Source organism: Mus musculus, chromosome 7 (genome assembly GCF_000001635.26).
Source record: "Mus musculus strain C57BL/6J chromosome 7, GRCm38.p6 C57BL/6J".
In the NCBI taxonomy this organism is placed as follows: Eukaryota; Metazoa; Chordata; class Mammalia; order Rodentia; family Muridae; genus Mus; species Mus musculus.
Genome location: NC_000073.6, coordinates 29,203,523 through 29,221,453, shown reverse-complemented (window position 1 = coordinate 29,221,453; position 17,931 = coordinate 29,203,523). Strand labels below are relative to the sequence as shown.

Below are 17,931 nucleotides of genomic sequence, written 5' to 3'. Positions count from 1 at the left end.
GCCTTGTCTGCATGTGGAGGGGCTTCATGTGTTGCCCCTACATGACTGATTGTCACAGTCCACTCCATGGGGTGTCATGGTCACATGTTCCAGGACGGACTCTGGTAGGGAGGACATGAAACTCCTACCATCCTCAGGTATAAGGGTACCTTGGTTTCTGAATCCACTTGACCTTTACCAAGTTTTTTCTGGTGACGCGGTTCCACTTGCCCCAGGAAGCTAGAGCTATAGTCACTTGTGAGCTGCCTGAGTGGGCACTGGGAATAGAACTCAGGTCCTTGGAAAGAGCAGCCAACCACTAAGTCATCCTGAAGGCTATCCTCTGACACCTAGACATGCATGCGCGCGCGTGCACACACACACACACACACACACACACACACACACACACACACACGCATGCATGCATACACACACACACACACACACACACACACACACACACACGTCTGTTTCATTGCAGGCACATGGATAGTGCCTGCAATGGAACAGACAAGGCAGAGCATGTCCAAGCGCTGGAAATCTCAGAAAATTGACTGACAAAGTAGGGTTAACTCCCTCCCTGTTTCCATGCCTGCCTTGGATAGTCAGCAAATGGACTGCCGCTCTGTGCATCCCATTAGTCTTAGCCTTCTGCCAGTGACCTTTTTCTCCCTGGATATTCTTATGACCTTTTCAAAAACCTATATAACCCTTGGTTCAACCCAATAAAGTATATGCACTCAAACCCACCCCCAATAAAGAAATACAAACAATCTAAGATCAACTCAGAGAGCGGCTTTATTAAATATCTTCAGAGAAAGCTCCTACCCACCCTCCCCTCACATCCCCACCCTCCCCCAACCTCAGCCTGTTAGCATTCCTTCTTGGCTCCACCCAACAGTTACCTAGCAGAGGCCAGGTAGTCCAGGCTTGGTATAAAAAGGACTCCTTCCCTCCCACACTTTCTTTAATCTCTTACCCCTTTCTTCCTTTCTCCCCTCTCTCCTCCCCCTCTCTCTCCTCGTTTCCCCAGCCAGCCTCTTATCTTCTCTTTCTCTCTCTCTGTCCTATGTCCTCTCTCTTTCTCTGCCTCTACTCCTTTCTCAACCCCCCCTTCCATGTCCCCAAATAAACTCTATACTAGACCCATCATATAGCTGGTACTGTAAGATCCTGAACCTTGGTCAGTGGTACTTACTTGGAGACGCCCCAAGTGAGACACTGAGATGCAGATCCGATGCAAAAGCAAGAGGTTTATTTTCCAGCATGTTAGGGTCGAACTTCAATCAGTCCCTCAAGGCGAGTGACTAGAAGGCGACCCTGAATGGCTATGACAAGCAGTGTTTTACTTTTTAGGGGCACACCGTGAGTTACATGAACCCAGGTAGTTACTCCATTCACTTTAATGGAGTGCAGATGTTAATTTTTTTGCCAGCCCTAAGTTCCATGGCTTTGGTGAGGGCCATTAGCTCTGCTTTCTTTGGCAATGTGCCAGGGGCAGAAGTTTAGCCAAGGTGACATTAGTGCCGCTGTCCACCATGGCAGCACCTGCTCATCTCTGACCTTGATGGAGAAAACTGCTCCCATCTGTAAACCAGGTAGCCTTGGCTCCTGCCAGGGGTAGATCAAGGAGGTCTTTCCGTTCAAAGGCAGACAGGAGAAAGCATCTTTCAAGTCTAAGATCATGTATCAGAGTCTGGAAGGTGGCAAAGAACTGGGCAGAGTGTAGTGGTCAGGCACAGTAGGGTAGATGTCAGCCACTAAGAGGTTTACCTCTCCTAAGTCCTGGACTGGGCAGGAATCGTTAGTGCCTGGCTTCTTAACTGGCAGGAGCAGTGTGTTCCAGGCTGAATGGCAACCCCAAGCTAGAAGAGCTGGAGAGGTGTGGCTTAATTCCTTCTCCTGTCTCTCAAGACTTAGGGTATTGTCGGAGAGACACTGGCGTAGCCTGCTCCTTGACTTAACCACTGTGATAGGATGACATTTTGCTTTGCCCATCCCTGCCGCTTCCGCCCAGGCTGACAGGAATGTTTCCAACCACCAAGTCAAGTCCTGGCTCTGAGTAAAGATGGTTTTCAAATAATTTACACTCATCATCTAGTCTGGTAGTCAGAACGTGTATGGGCTCGCCTGCTGGGTCATTAGTTGAAGCCCATTGGGCAGGAAGTGTATCTAGGCCCTCATTTTGGACAGTAAGTCTCACCCCAACAGAGGGTACTGACAGTCTGGGATGACCACAAATGAATGGGATACCAGACCCATCCCTAGGTCCACAAATAGTCTATGAATACATTTTGGTGTGAGTGGCTCCTTGGACCCAAGATTTTTTTTTTCTTGGAAATGGGGCCATAGGCTTGGAAGAGGACTGAGTGTTGAGCCCCTGTGTCTACCAGGAATTAAGTGGGTTTCCCCTTCACTCTCAGAGTTACTCTGGGTTTGGGGAGGGGGTGCAAACCCTGTCTTCCCTAATCACTGTCTTCACACAGGGCTGACACCTTCACTATTTGGGGGTGCTTTCCCCAAGGCCTGGGATTTCCTGCCCTGGCTTGTGTTTCTTGGGGGCACTCTAGGGCTCAGTGGCCCCTCTCCTTGCGATATGTGCACTGGTTCTTTTCAAGGCATTTTCTGTCTCTCTTTGGTTGGAGTCTCTCTTCTCTGCTTTTCCTAACTACTGTAGTCAAGATTCTCTGTAAATTCCTTTCATGTCACTTGTCTTTTTTCATCTCCCTTTCATCTTCCTTTCTTTTTTTGCTCCTCCTCCTCCTCCATCGAACACAGAGAAAGACAGGCAACACAGTTCACCCCTGCCACAGGCACAAACCAGGTAATAGCAAAACTCAGTCGACTCCTGCTGATACTGTGTCTTGCCGTTTCGACTGTGGAAGGACTCAAACACGCAACCTTTGAATAAAGAGAATTTCATACAATATACTTTGATCATATTCACTTTCCTTCCTTCCCTTAACTCCCCCCAGACCCACTCATACTTTCCTGCTCAGAAATCCACCTGCCTCTGCCTCCCAAATGCTGGGATTAAAGGCGTGTGCCACCACGCCCGGCGTTGCTGTTGTTTTTAATATGCATTTTCTTAAATTTTAAATTTTCATACAATATATACTTTGGTCATATTCGCTTTCCTTCCTTCCCTTAACTCCTCCCAGACCCAATCACACTTTCCTGCTCCCTCAACTTCAAGTTCTCTGCAGCTGCTGGAGGCAGAGTCTCTTTGTGAAGCCCTGGTTGGTCTGGAAATTGCTACCTAGACCAACCTGGTCTCCAAGTCACAGAAATCACCCTGCTTCTGCCTCCCAAGAGCTGGACAGATTAAAGGAGTTACATCACCAGGCCCTGTTTCCTTGGTTTATGAGATAGACTTCTCTGTGGCCCAGGCTGACCTTGAATATCATCTGCCTCTCTACAAGTTAGAGGTATGTCCCATAATGCCCAATTAAGACAGTATTTCTCTTAAATGTTCAGGCATTTGATAATGTTCTAAGAGCTTAACACATTTTCTTTTCTTTGTTTGTTTGTTTAGACAGGGTTTCATTATGTAGCCCTGGCTGGCCTGGTACACATAGATATCCTCCTGCCTCTGCCTCCTAAGTACTGGGATCAAAGTTGTTTCCCACCACTGCCTGGTACATTTTCTTAATTAAACCTGTGTGAATTGTATGAGCTCTGTATGGTACAGATCATTAGTATGCCCCATTTTGTTGAACACTGAGATGAGAGACATGTAGCTGAAAGAACCTAGTGGGGAAACCCCCACTCAATTCTCGTTCGGCGTGCACCCAAGAATCACGAAAAGACGACCATCTTGATGTAAAAGCATGAGGTAGTTTAATGACGGAGCTCCGGGCTAACACTTATCTCCCGCAGGAGACAGAGGTGTTGACCACATGGTGGAGCCATAATGGCGGAGCTCTGGGTCAAAACATATCTCGAGCAGGAGAAAGTGGATTCGACCCCTAGGCTTGGAAGCTAGGGGTTTTTATAGAAAAGGGGTGGGGCTGGGGGAGGAATTGGCACGGTTTCACATGATTGGTCCATTTAAACATTAGCTGACTGTCAGAAGGGCGGGAGATAGGGAGGTGCTGGACCAGTCTGGCATGTCATTCTCTTTATCTTTATTGCTAAGCAGCCTCAGGAATGTCTTAACGATGGGCCTGCCCAGGCATGTCCTGGCCTGTTCTGCTATGTTCTCAGCCCCAGGTTTCAAAGCTCACAAACAACACTTTGGGCTATTTGACATACATTACATGAATCACAGGTCTCAAATTTTATTTCCTTTCATAGCATCACCTTAGGCAATGTCCTCCACGGTAGAGATGTAGAGCCACATGCAATGGCAAGTACCTGATATTCCAGCACTGAGGAGGGTAAGGCCAGAGGATCTGGCATTTGAGGCCAAATCCCAGTGTTATAGCAAGACTCTGTGTCAAACAACAGCAACCAAAACAGATGACAAAGGTGAGGGACAACCATCTGTGATGGCTCATGCTAGGATCCCAGCATTTGGGAAAACAATGCAGGCCTGAAGCTGAGAGTTTAAGGCCAGACTGGACTATGTAGTGAGTTCAGGCTAGCCTGGGCTACAGACTGAGGACCTGTCCAGGGAATAGGTAGTAGGTGCCACGGACCAGGCCTAGTCGGCCCTCCTCGATCCTTGGGAGTCAGGGGTTCCGGCAGATGGGCATAGAGTCTGCAAAAATTGGGGTGACAAACAGACTCCACTCAAGGGAGTGTGGATCTGAATGTAATTTGTCAAAATGAGCATTAAACTTTTTATACTGAAGAAAATATGGAAGTTAGGTGATATACCGGCAAGATACAATGAGGTTAATGAATTCTTACACAAAACAGAGGAATGCAAACACATAAGAACTAGCAGGAACCAACCAGGATAAAACTCAATGTTAACAACTGGGATCAAAAACAGCTCCACCTAAAGTCCCCTTAATCTTAGAATCCAGGGCCTAGGGCTTCATGCCCTTGCCATAGTTCCTATTCTAGTAGTCTATTGTATAGTCCACCTTCCCCCTAGGCCATTGTAAATACTTGTGTATGGGTGTGATTCAGCAATCTATAGTTCTAAGTATCTACTCTGGTTCCTCCTTAGATCACAAACTTCCTTCTTCCTAGATAATGGTAAATTCCTGCGTAGGGCTGTGACTTAGTTATCCATGCCCAGGGTCTGCTCAAGGACTGCCTAGAATCTAACTTAGCTACAGCTATCTGTCAAAAGTTCAATCCTTAGTACTTTTTTTTGTTTTGTTTTGTTTTTCGAGACAGGGTTTCTCTGTCCAAGACATGCAGAGCATATTTATACCTTTAAGACCAGTCAAAAAACCAAATGAAGCAGTTACACAAATCTTATAAATTTATAACAATCAAAGAATTTTACTTTTTCTAGCTATAATTTTAAGATTAAAAAAGCACTTTGTCATTTGCTAAACACAATAATCACGATTGCAGAGAATTTAAAAAAACAACTATCAGCTTATTTGCCTTAGAACTAAGAAGTTGCAGATTCCTTTTTAAAACAGTTTTTCAGCAAGGCCATTCCTGCTGTGCTTGATTTTTGGCTAAAGTGAGGGGCCTCCCTCAGCCTCCACTGTGCAAACTGAGAGTGAATCAGCAGGTAAAGTTTTAACCATTTATTTTTCCAATATGAAACATAGAACAGTCAGTCATTCAGACAACGAAACAAAAAATGTGGAAAGCATGCAGCACTCCTGTGTCTGCCGCACAGAGCACCAAAACTCTGGCGGAATGCAGGTTTTCTCCCACTCCCTCCCCTCACACCCCCCCCCCAGGTATGTACCACTCTACTGGGGCTGTTTGTGAGGTCTAGATGGGCTACCCCTTCTTTTGTTCCCTTGGTTCTGAACTGTGTGTTGGACAGATTGAGGCAAGTCAGAGGCCCTGCCATCATGCAGCCACTAGCCAAAAGATGTGTGACTCTCTGGGTCTGGGTGTGGGTAGGAATCACCAAGCTTAGCAAGGAGATCAAGAGTTACAACAAGTACCTGGATAGACCTCTGTCTGAAGCCAAGTGCTCATGGGCTTCTGGGTCAGGTAAGCCAACCCACAGGTGCGCCCCACCTCTCCTGGTTTGTTTTGGCCTCTCCTCCATCCCAGAGGGAGTGGCTTGAACCAGTTCTCACTCAGTGTCCCAGGCTCTCTGGGACCTAATTCATACATACAAATCCCATGATTGGCCTGAACTAGATCATCTCCTTGCCTCCCACCCCTCTCCTCTCCTTCTCAACTCCCTACCTCCCCCCTCATCCCCTAGGATGGCACCGCCCTCTTCTCCCCGCCCCGCCCTACCAATCACTTGGTTAAAACCGGTCAACGGTTGCTTGGCAGCTCCTGTTCAACCCCTCTTTCCAGCTCCTAAAATGGCCGCTTGGACTTCCACCTTGCAAAGAGGCACGCCTGCGTGGCTTGCGCGTTTCCATGGTAACGCGAATTTTCCCAGCACCGGCCCAAGGGCTTGAGAGTAGGGCTCTAATAAGTCAGGCTCTCAGATGTGTGGCAGGCAAAAAAACTTGACCAAGTCCGCTCAGTCATTCAACAGGTTCTCCAGCACGGGAGTGAGGATTGAAAAGAAAAAAAAAAAAGACACACAACACTGTAGCATGACCCCAGTCAATTCTGAGACTGAAGGCAAATTTAATTTTCCCAATCTTCTTTGTATAGCATTTTAATTTCATGCAAGTATTCAGGGCGAGCAGTACAGTAAGAACTAACAAGGCAGTAAAGCAAAGTCCCGTGATTACTCCTGTGATAGGTGTTTAAAAGGGTTTGTCATAATGACCAAAATACTTGAGCCCACTTCCTTGTCCAAGCCCAAAGTCTTGCTTGAAACCTATTCTTTTATTCCACCCTAAGACTAAAATTCCTGCCTTACCCCACTTCCCTATTATTGCCTAAAGTTAGATTCTTGCCTAAGCAGGAAACTTACTTCCTTATCATGCCCTAATGCCAGACTCCTGCCTGAGCTTATGTCCCTGTCTTGGCCAATGTCAGATTCCTGTGTGAAGCCCATTTCCTTGTCCTAGGCCAATGTCAGACTCCTGCCAAGCGGTACCTCAAAAGGCCCTCCACAAAATCGCTCAAGCCTAAGTTGGCTAATATTTAACTACCCTCTTACTTGAATATGATCTGCCCACTTCCAGATCACATTAGCTCAAACACACAAAGGTTCTGGAACATCTTGGCTCTTCAGGAGAAGTTTTGATCTAGAGGTCAAACATGAACAGTGCCTCTGTCAGAACAACCATTATAAATTCCTCTGTTTCCTTCTGAGAACAAAGCTACAGGTTTCCAGCATTTTTAGCCTGTCACACATCTGAGAGCCTGGCTTGCTAGAGCCCTGCTCTTAAGCCCTTTTGCCCGTGCTGGGAAAATTCGCGTTACCATGGAAACGCGCAAGCCACGCAGGCCTGCCTCGTGCAAGGTGGAAGTCCAAGCGGCCATTTTAGGAGCTGGAAAGAGGGGTTGAACAGGCGCTGCCAAGCAACGGTTGACCGGTTTTAACCAAGTGATTGGTAGGGCGGGGCGGAGAGAAGAGGGCGGTGCCATCCTAGGGGATGAGGGGGGAGGGAGGGAGTTGAGAAGGAGAGGGAATGGGGTGGGAGGCACGGCAAGGAAAGGCTGGGAAAAGAGCAGGGCCAGGCAAAGAAAGGGCGGGGTGAAGGCCAGGGCGTGGTTAAGATCTGAAGCCTGAAGGATGGGTTTGGGCGCGGCTAGAAGAGGCGGGGCATAGGGCAGGTGGAAGTTCAGGGAATGGACACGAGAGATGAGAGAAGGTGGAGGGAAAAGGTGTTGGTGGGGACAGTGAGGATCGCGAAGTCAGCGTGGGTGTGGAATGACGGGAGGTCTTGCGGCCAGAGGACCATCTTTACCCAGGAGAGACCCAGAGATCAGGAGCGAAGTCCAGGCAGAGACACAAACTGGGGCAAGGAGAGAATTGTTTACGAGAGGGGGTTCGGTAAAGAGAGAGCCAAATGGGAGGACAGGTCTGGTAGAGAGAGAACGGACTGGAGTGAGGAGCGACTACTCTGCGAGGAAACAACCGGAGGCGAGGAGAGACCCCAAGGAGTAGAGAGGCCCCACGACCAGGAAAGGTTCCCAAGGGGGAAGGCTGGCCTGGCGGGGCGAGCTGGTGCTGAGGAGAAACCACCAGGGCGGGAGAAGGGCTTTAAAGAAAAGGGGTGCGACGAGCAGGAGGGCCAGGTTGCCCTGGACCCAGGGAGAAGAAGTGGCCAGGACCAGGGACGTGGTCAGGAGTGGAGACGAAGCGAGGATCCGAACTACTGCAACACTTGGGGCCTGAACCAGGACCAGGGGCGTGGCCAAGAGAGGAGACTGAGCGAGGGTTTGAACTACCGCAACACTCCGGCTTTGAACCAGGACCAGGGGCGTGGTCAAGAGAGAAGACTGAGCGAGGATTTGAACTACTGCAACACTCGGGACCTGAATCAGGACCAGGGGCGTGGTCAAGAGAGGAGACGAAGCGAGGATCCGAACCGCCGAGACACTCCGGGTCTGAGCCAGGACCAGGGACGTGGCCAAGAGAGGAGACGAAGCGAGGATTTGAACTACAGCAACACTTGGGGCCTGAACCAGGACCAGGGGCGTGGCCAAGAGAGGAGACGAAGCGAGGATTTGAACTACCGCAACACTCCGGCTTTGAACCAGGACCAGGGGCGTGGCCAAGAGAGGAGGCGAAGCGAGGATTTGAACTACTGCAACACTTGGGGCCTGAACCAGGACCAGGGGCGTGGCCAAGAGAGAAGACTGAGCGAGGATTTGAGCTACTGCAACATCCGGGACCTGAATCAGGACCAGGGGCGTGGTCAAGAGTGGAGAAGAAGCGAGGATCCGAACCATCGCGACACTCGAGGTCTGAGCCAGGATCAGGGGCGTGGCCAAAAGAGGAGACAGAGCGAGGATTTGAACTACTGCAACACTCGGGGCCTGAACCAGGACCTGGGGCGTGGCCAAGAGAGGAGACTGAGCGAGGATTTGAACTATTGCAACACTCGGGGCCTGAACGAGGACCTGGGGCGTGGCCAAGAGAGGAGACTGAGCGAGGATTTGAACTATTGCAACACTCGGGGCCTGAATCAGGACCAGGGGCGTGGCCAAGAGAGGAGACAGAGCAAGGATTGGAACTACTGCAACACTTGGGGCCTGAACCAGTACCAGGGGCGTGGCCAAGAGAGGAGACTGAGCGAGGATTTGAACTACTGCAACACTCGGTGCCTGAATCAGGACCAGGGGCGTAGCCAAGAGAGGAGACTGAGCAAGGATTCGAACTACTGCAACACGTGGGGCCTGAACCAGGACCAGGGACATGGCCAAGAGAAGAAACAGACCGAGGATTTGAACTACTGCAACACTCGGGACCTGAGTCAGGGCCAGGGGCGTGGTCAAGAGAGGAGACGAAGCGAGGATCCGAACCACCGCGACACTCGGGGTCTGAGCCAGGACCAGGGGCGTGGCCAAGAGAGGAGACAGAGTGAGGATTTGAACTACTGCAACACTCAGGGCCTGAACCAGGACCGGGGGCGTGGCCAAGAGAGAAGACAGAGTGAGCATTTGAACTACTGCAACACTTGGAGCCTGAACCAGGACCAGGGTCGTGGCCAAGAGAGAAGGCAGAGTGAAGATCCGCTCTACCGCGACACTCCAGACCGGAGCCAGGACCAGGGGCGTGGCCAGAAGAGAAAGCAGAGCCAGGATCTGATTTCCAGAACGACTCAGACCTTGAGCCAAGGCAAAGAGCCTAGCGAGTTCGGAGGTGTGGGCGAGGATTCACGAAAGGACAAGAAGACTCTAAGCCGGTTCCTGAGCAGGGCAGGAGCGAAAAGAAAGGGGCGTGGCGAAGAGCAGTGTGTGGGCGGGGAACCTTTTGAGGGCGGAGCCAAGTCCCCTGAGGGGCACAGTGGTAAGGAAAACAGGAAGTGCTCTGGCAAGGCAAGAAAAAAAAAGAGGGACTTGGCGAAGAGTAGGTTAGGAGTTCCAAGAACGGGAACAGAAAAGAGCAAAGCCAGGGCAAAGAGAGAGAGAGTAACTAGGAAGCAGGGTGAAAAGAGCCGCAGGGGTAGGGACAGTAGTAAGAGCAGGGGCGGGGCGAGGAGTATTAGTAGGGGAGGGGCGAGGAGTATTAGTAGGGGAGGGGCGAGGAGTATTAGTAGGGGAGGGGCCGGGAGAAAGAGCAGGGGCGGGGCAAGGAGTGTTAGTAGGGGAGGGGCCGAGAGTAGGAGCAGGGGCGGGGCGAGGAGTATTAGTAGGGGAGGGGCCGAGAGTAGGAGCAGGGGCGGGGCGAGGAGTATTAGTAGGGGAGGAGCTGGGAGTAAGGGCGTGGCAAGGCCTAAGAGCAGGGCCCGGGCAGAGAGTAAGGGGCCCCAAAGCCTGATCAAAGGTGGAGCTAGGAAGAAGAGTGGGAAAAGGGGCAGGAACTGAGCGGTTTCCTAGAGATCAGCCTCAGCTAGCCAACTTGCAAGTGGGTGTTAATCCCCACGTTCTCCAGGTTCTAGCTACATGGTGTCCCGGCCAGCCATGTCCCCGGTCAGCCCTGTGTGGCCGAGAAAACCAAACCTTTGGGCATTCTGGGTACTGCGGCTAGTGCTATTGCTGTCGTTGAAGTCGTGGGCGGAAGATACCTTACAGCATTGCACCTGGCTTCTTGTCCTGAACAAGTTCGAGAAGGTAGGCTTGCATCTCTCCAAGGATCGATTTCAAGATCATGAGCCCATCGATACAGTGGCCAAGGTGTTCCAAAAGTTGACAGACTCGCCAATCGATCCGTCAGAGGTGAGGGAAGTGAGATCAAGAGTATCAAAGAGATTTGGGGTCAGTAAATAGAGAGATCTCGAGTCAGTACACCAAGTGACTAGGTATTTCCTCCACCTTTCTTTACAGAACTATTTGAGCTTTCCTTACTACTTGCAAATCAACTTTTCCTGTCCGGGACAGGTAAGAGTTTACAGTATGAGTAGGCTGATTTCTGTAAGTCTCCAGTTTCCCATTTTCAGCAGTGTTTTTTCAATACAGTTTAATAGTAGTCTCCACCAACCCTGAAGGCATTAAAGATTCAGTCTCCCACTAGGTACAAGAACACAATAGGGACAAAAAGTGAGCACAGCACTCCCCCCCCCACGGGGCCCCATTTTAAAATTGAGATGTAGCTCTTATTTTGTTTAGGGGCCTAGGGACAGAATCCAAGGCTTTGTACATGCTACCACTGCTACCTGCTACCACCCTGTTCTCAGCCCCTAAAGGTGTCGTTCTAAAGTATACAGATCAGTACATTTTAGTGTATCTACAGAGTCAGGCAACCGTTTCAGCTCCATTCTGTCATTCCATGACAGAAAAACTGTGACCAAGGCAACTTATAAACCAAAAGTCCATGAGCAGCACAGTAGGGAACCCGGTGGGACCACCATGGCAGGTACTTCCATCCACAAGCAGGAGGCAGAGAAAGCGAACTAGGAATGGTGCAGACCTCAAGGCCTAACACCCCTGGTGACACATCTTCTCCATGAAGGCCATATGTAATCCTATTCAGTCAGACCCACAGCTAAGGACCAAGCATTCAAACATAGGAGCCTGGGGTGTTCAAACAGTACCTCACTTAAGCAATCACACTAACCTCATTATCTTTCTCCGGAACGTTCCTATTATCCTCCAATAAGAACCCTGTGTCTGGGCCGGGCGTGGTGGCGCACGCCTTTAATCCCAGCACTCGGGAGGCAGAGGCAGGCGGATTTCTGAGTTCGAGGCCAGCCTGGTCTACAAAGTGAGTGCCAGGACAGCCAGGGCTATACAGAGAAACCCTGTCTGGAAAAACCAAAAAAAAAAAAAAAAAAAAAAAAGAACCCTGTGTCTAATAGTAGTTATTCTCTCTTTTAAAAAAAAAGCATTCATCTTATTTTTAATAGGTCTATGCATGTGCATGCAGTTGCCTGTGGAGGTCGGAAGAGGGTGATGAATTCCTGGGATTGGAGTTACAAGCTATTGTGGCTTGACATAGATGCTGGCAATCATGCTTTGGTCATCTAGAAGAACAGTTACACACTCTAACCATTGAGTCAGCCATCTCTCTGGCCCCACCCTCTTCCTTTCAGGATATAGGATAGTGTTACTTAACCCGGGCTGGCCTTGAACTCAGAACAGTTCTTGTGCCCCTGTCTCTCAAGTACTGGGATTATAGGTATGAGCCAGCATGCCAACCTTCCTTTGCCTATTTTGGTTGGTTGGTTGGTTGGTTCTTTAGGACAGGGTCTTTCTACAGAGTCCTGGCTATCTTGGAACTCACAGAGATCTGCCTGCCTTTGCCAGGATCAAAGGTGGAATGTGCCATCTCGATTGGCCTTCCTTTGCTCATTTTATTATTTTTTAAAATGATTTATTTCTTTTTATTGAGTGTGCATTGGTGTTTTGCCTGAATGCATGTCTATGGGAGGGTGTCAAGTGTCCTGAACTGTAGTTACAGACAGCTGTGAGCCACCATATGTTTGCTGGGAACTAAACCTGGGTCCTCTGGAAGAGGAGTTGGTGCTCTTAACCTCTAAGTCATCTCTCCAGCCTCCCTTGCTCATTTTAAAATGAAGTTTTGTTTGTTTGTTCGTTTGTTTTTTTACTTTTAATTATTGATTTGTGAAAATTATTATTATTAATTATTAGAGATTTTCTTTATCTTATGTATATGAGCACACTGCAGCTGTCTTCAGAGGCACCCAACGAGGGCTTCAGATCCCATTACAGATGGTTGTGAGCCACCATGTGGTTGCTGGGAATTGACCTTGGGACCTCAGGAAGAAGAGTCAGTGCTCTTAACTGCTGAGCCATCACTCCAGCCTGTGAAAATTATTTATAAATTTTAAATAATAGTTTTAATAATTTCATACAGATGATTTGCAAACATTGTGCCCTATTCTGTAGGTTCTTTCTCTGAAGACAGGGTCTTGCTATGTAGACCGGACTCAAAAAGATCTACCTGTCTCTGCCTCCTTAGTGTTGGGATTCAAGGTGTGTGCCATCACCACCTGATTCTTTTATTAGTGTTTTTGAGGCGGAGTCTCATGAGAGCCAGGCTGACTGACTGGTATAACAAAGAACCACCTCAGACTTCTGACCACCTTGCCTCTCCAGGCTCCGTGGGAGCTTGCTGGGATTCTGAAAGCCCATTGGACCACCGCACTTGTTTTTATTCTGTGATGAGGAAAGAGCTTAGTGCCTCACCATACTAGGGAAGCAGTCTCACTGCAGGACCGGAGAGGTAGGAGCTCATTGGTTAAGAGTACTTGTTGCTGTTGCAGACAACCAGAGTTTGATTCTTAGCACCCATCCGGTGCTCACAGCCACACATAACCACAGTTCCAGGGGATTCAACAGGCATGCACACGGTACACATACACGTTATTCATACAAAATATTGATGCACGTTAAGTAAAATAAGTAAATCTAAAGAAAGGGAGTTAAAAAAAAGTGTCGATGTGTGTCTATACTTCAGAACAAAAGCGTCTAGGCTGGGTGATGTAGAAAGATCCTTTCTCAAGACACCAACAAAAAGTTTTAAGTACATTGAGCTATAACTCACTCGTGATAAAACACCACAAAAGTGATAATTTGGTCCTAGAAAAGCTGGTTGACTATGCTACAAGAACCAAGGGGCTGGGCAGTCAGTCACCCGAGTACCATTTGCTTCTTATGTTGGTTTGAACTAGGGTCATATGTGTCACAGGCTGTCCTTAACTCAGGGTCCTCCTGCCTCCTTCTCCCAAGTACTGGGGTTATAGGTGTGTACAACCATGCCCAGCTTTGTTTTTGTGTTTTTTGAGACAATGTCTTACTATGGAGCCCCCGCTGGTCTAGAACTCCCTACTTGGATCAGGCTAGCCTTGAACTTGCATTGATTCTCCTACATCTGTTATCTGAGTGCTGGGATCACAGATTTAAGTCACCACCCTTGACTCGAACATTTTTGTTTTTAAAACATTTTATTTATATCTATGAGTGTTTTGCCTGCATGTGTGCCTGTATACCACATGTGTGCCTGGTACAGATTCCAGAAGAGAGAATATAAACCCAGGAGATAGGTTCACTTAGAACTCTCTATAGAATAAACTGGTCTCAGACTTGTGGTGATCCTCCTGTTTCCATCTCCTGAGGGGGTGGAAGGTGAATGTTACTACACCGGCCTCTAGATTTTATTGATCTGCTTACTTTTGAGACAGCCATACTTTACTTTATTCATAGCCCAGGCTGACTTCAAACTCCCTATGTGCCGTCCTGAACTAGCCTTGAATGAAAGAGCCTGCTGTCTAACTCTCTGGAGCACAGGGAACGAGTGTGTGCCATCACAGTAGGCTGCACCGCCACGATCTCTTACCCTTCCATGGTGGGGAGAACCTGCTGTGTCCACCCAGCTCCAGGTGTAGGACATTACTCCAGGGGTCTCCAGGCAATGGACCCTGGACTAAGTTATGCCCTCTCCCCTTCAGAATAGTGAGGAGCTGGCCCGAAAGGGCCACCTGATGGGGATGAAGCCCATGGTCCGGATCAACTACATGTACTCAGTCAATTTCTACCGTTGGGAGATGGAAAATTTGCAGATTCTGATGGAGGCTGCTCCAATGCGCAGCACAGGTGGGCCAAACTGCTTGATGGTGGTGGGTGGGTGTGGGAGTGTCTGGGGAGTGCCCTGAGCCCACCTGGACTTCTGGCAGTCTCCTAATACCTCTCTCTTGCCTGTGCCCCATCCAACCATCAGGGTACTGCCCGGCAGAGGCCATGTGCATCCTGAACTGGTACACACCCATGCCCTTTAAAAACGGCTCCGTGGTCTCCTCAGTGGACATCTATACCAATGGTATAGGGCCCTTCATACCCAAGAAAAGGTGCTGTTTCTGGTAGTGGGCACACTCAGAGGAAAGGCAACCCCCAGAATCCCAAAGGAAGCAGGGGAAGCAAAAGGGAGGTGGCAGGGAAAGGTGGCTGTGAGCTGGGAGGGTCCCCTGAGATGGCATTCCTCACTGGAACCTGCTTGCAGGTTCTATGTGAATATGAATGGCTTCTTGAAGAGAGATGCAAGTGGTAAATCCTTATTCGCCATAGGATATGAGGTGAGGGCTGCCAACTGGGATAATACAGGAAGTGGACACACATTGTCTTCAAACCTCCAAACCAACACAGATCCATTTCATTTGCAGGGCACTTTCTTGATCTCTGGGCCCCAGGTGCCATTTGTTCTAACAGTACCTTGGAGTTCCTCTTTCAGGGTATATATGGAGAAGGAGAGGTGCTTACACACACACACACACACACACACACACACACACACAGCCTCCCCCCGTGCTAGAGTCTGAAGAGCACTTTCCAGGTAAACACAGGGTGATAGCTAGCCCATCCCCGTTGCCTCATTGGATTTTGTATAGATTTTTTAAAATTACATTATTTTGTATGTGCTTATACCATGATATGCATGTGGAGGTCAGAGGACAGCTTTTAGGAGCCTGTTTTCTTTCCACCATGTGGAATTGCCTGGGATTGAACTCAAAGACATTAGACTTGGCAGCAGGAGCCATTGCCTGCCAGACCATCTCACAGGTTCCTGTGTAGTGTTTTATAACAAGGTGTCAGTAAACCTGGCAGTGGTCTCATTATACAGACCAGGCAAGCTTTGTGAGACTCCTGCCTCAGCCTCCCAAGTACTAGTCCTAGATTGGGGCACCAAGCCAGGCCTACAGATCATTTTAACTTTTCTAACTCATTTCTCTATTTTGTGGTGGAGGACACACACGGGGCACATACATGGAAGTGAGAAGACAACTTTCAGGAGTTGATTCTCTGTTTCTATCATTAAACTCAGGACATCAAGCTTGGTGGCAAGTGTCTTTTACCCACCAAGCCAGCTCACATGCTGTGTATATGCACTTCAAAGACAAGAACACTGAGGCTCCAATTTCCTACCTCCTGTCAGAGAGATCCCCAGAGAAAGTGACCTCAAACCATTCTTCATGATTCCCACACCCATATTCCAGTGTGAGTGTTTTGTATGAGAGTGTGCGTGTTTATGCAAGGGGCAGGGGAGACCATGTGTGTGCGCGTGTGTGTGCGTGTGTTGAGGATTGAACTCAGGTCCTCATACATGCTAGACCAGCCACATCACCACTGAGCTAAATCCAGAGCCCTGCAGCCATGTTCTGAGCATGCTATGCATTTACCCAGCTAGCAAATGCTTCCCTTGCTAGAGGGACTTGCTAGGAATGCACCTCACTTCAAAAGTAGGGGGCATGAAAGATGGAAAGGGAATGAAGAGGCCGCTGCTGTAAAATCCCTGGAGTGAGCTGAATGTAAGGAAGAGGCTGGGATTGGGTTAGAGAGGAGCCATCGAGTGCAGGAGAATGGGGTTAGGGAGGTGACAGCAAGCAGCAGAGGCTTTGTAGTCAGATGAGAACGTTGGCTGTGGCAGAGATGGAGGTACAGTCAGGTAAGTGAGGGCTGAATGGCGTTTCTGTTTTCCTGACAGAGCCTTGTTCTGAAGTCGAGTCACTTTAGGCTTTCAAAATCAAGACCCCTGTGGTACACTGTGAACCATGCCCCCGTGTTCATCCTTGGAGGCTTTTATGATGAAAAGGCCATCCTGTTCTCAGATTCTAATTTCCAGGACTATGTTCTCTTGGAGGTGAGTGATAGCAGGCAGATTCAGGCTTGGCTTTCTGGGCAGTGCTGGGTCTTAGACCCTGAAGGGGGTCTGGGACTACAGAATTGGACTTCAAAGATATGCCAGTGTACAGCAACAGGGCTTGAAGAAAAATTTTACTGCTAAGAAGCATAGGTTCAAATATATATATATATACATATATATATATATTTTTTTTTTTTAAAGACACTTCTTGGGGCATGGGCTGGAGAGATGGGTAGGAGGCTGAGATCACTGGCTGTTTTTCCAGACAATCTGGGTTCAAGTCCCAGCATCCACATGGCAGCTCACAACCTCCTGTAACTCAAACTGCAGGGAATCTGGTGCCTCTGGCCTCCACAGGCACTGTCACTCCGACACAAACTCTCTCTCTCTCTCTTTCATACATACACACAGAGATACATAGTTTAAATTATATATATATATGTATATATATGTGTGTGTGTATGTATATATATGTGTGTGTGTGTATGTATATATATATATAAGGTTTAATTATTTCAGTGTTTATGAGTACACTGTAGCTGTACAGATGATTTTGTACAGCTTTCATGTGGTTGTTGGAAATTGAATTTTAGTACCTCTGCTAGCTCCTGTCAACCCCATTCACTCCGGTCAGCCTCGCACACTCTGGTCAACTCCACTTGCTAAGTCCCTGCTCGCTCTGGCCCAAAGATTGATATATAAGTACACTGTAGACACTGACACCCTTCTTCTGACGTGTCTGAAGGACGTCAGATCTCGACAGGTGGTTGTGAGCCACCATATGGTTGCTGGGATTTCAACTCAGGACCTTCAGGGTCAATGCTCTTACCCATTGAGCCATCTCACCAGCACCATGAAATATATTTTTAAAAGTTATTGGTTATAGTGCAGTGGTGGCATACACCTTTAATCCCAGCACTTGGAAGGCAGAGGCAGGCGGATTTCTGAGTCCAAAGCCAGCATGGTCTACAGAGTGAGTTTTAGGACAGTCAGGGCTACACAGAGAAACCCTGTCTCAAAAAACCAGAAAAAAACAAACAAGTTATTGGTCAATTATATTTTTGTTATTGTTTTATTTTGTTAAGACAGGGTCATATGTCAGGCAGTGGTGGTATACACCTTGAAGCCCAACACTTGGGAGGCAGAGGCAGGCAGATCCCGAGTTCCAGGCCAACCTGGTCTACAGAGTGAGTTCCAGGATAGCCAGGGCTACACAGAGAAACCCTGTCTCAAAACAAACA

The 17,931-nt window shown here is 48.6% G+C and overlaps 1 protein-coding gene across 26 annotated transcripts in view; it reads left to right on the top strand.

Moving 5' to 3' along the window:
* The first annotated feature begins 5,864 nt into the window (after positions 1–5,864).
* The window catches only part of Catsperg1 (cation channel sperm associated auxiliary subunit gamma 1), a 34,058-nt gene continuing 21,991 nt past the window's right edge, over positions 5,865–17,931 (top strand). For 7 of the 26 annotated variants that reach the window (XM_006540076.2, XM_030242677.1, XM_006540079.2 and 4 more), the window contains exons 1-7: positions 7,607–9,943; positions 10,529–10,812; positions 10,921–10,974; positions 14,505–14,649; positions 14,774–14,900; positions 15,053–15,125; positions 16,532–16,687. In XM_006540076.2, the coding sequence (XP_006540139.1) occupies positions 7,777–9,943; positions 10,529–10,812; positions 10,921–10,974; positions 14,505–14,649; positions 14,774–14,900; positions 15,053–15,125; positions 16,532–16,687 (3,006 nt within the window). In that variant the 5' untranslated portion in view covers positions 7,607–7,776. Of the gene's footprint in view, positions 6,061–7,420; positions 7,539–7,592; positions 9,944–10,528; positions 10,813–10,920; positions 10,975–14,504; positions 14,650–14,773; positions 14,901–15,052; positions 15,126–15,212; positions 15,424–15,871; positions 16,045–16,531; positions 16,688–17,931 lie in introns of those variants that run through there. The other 19 variants (XR_001785574.2, XM_011250601.2, XM_011250600.2 and 16 more) reach the window with 17 other exon arrangements.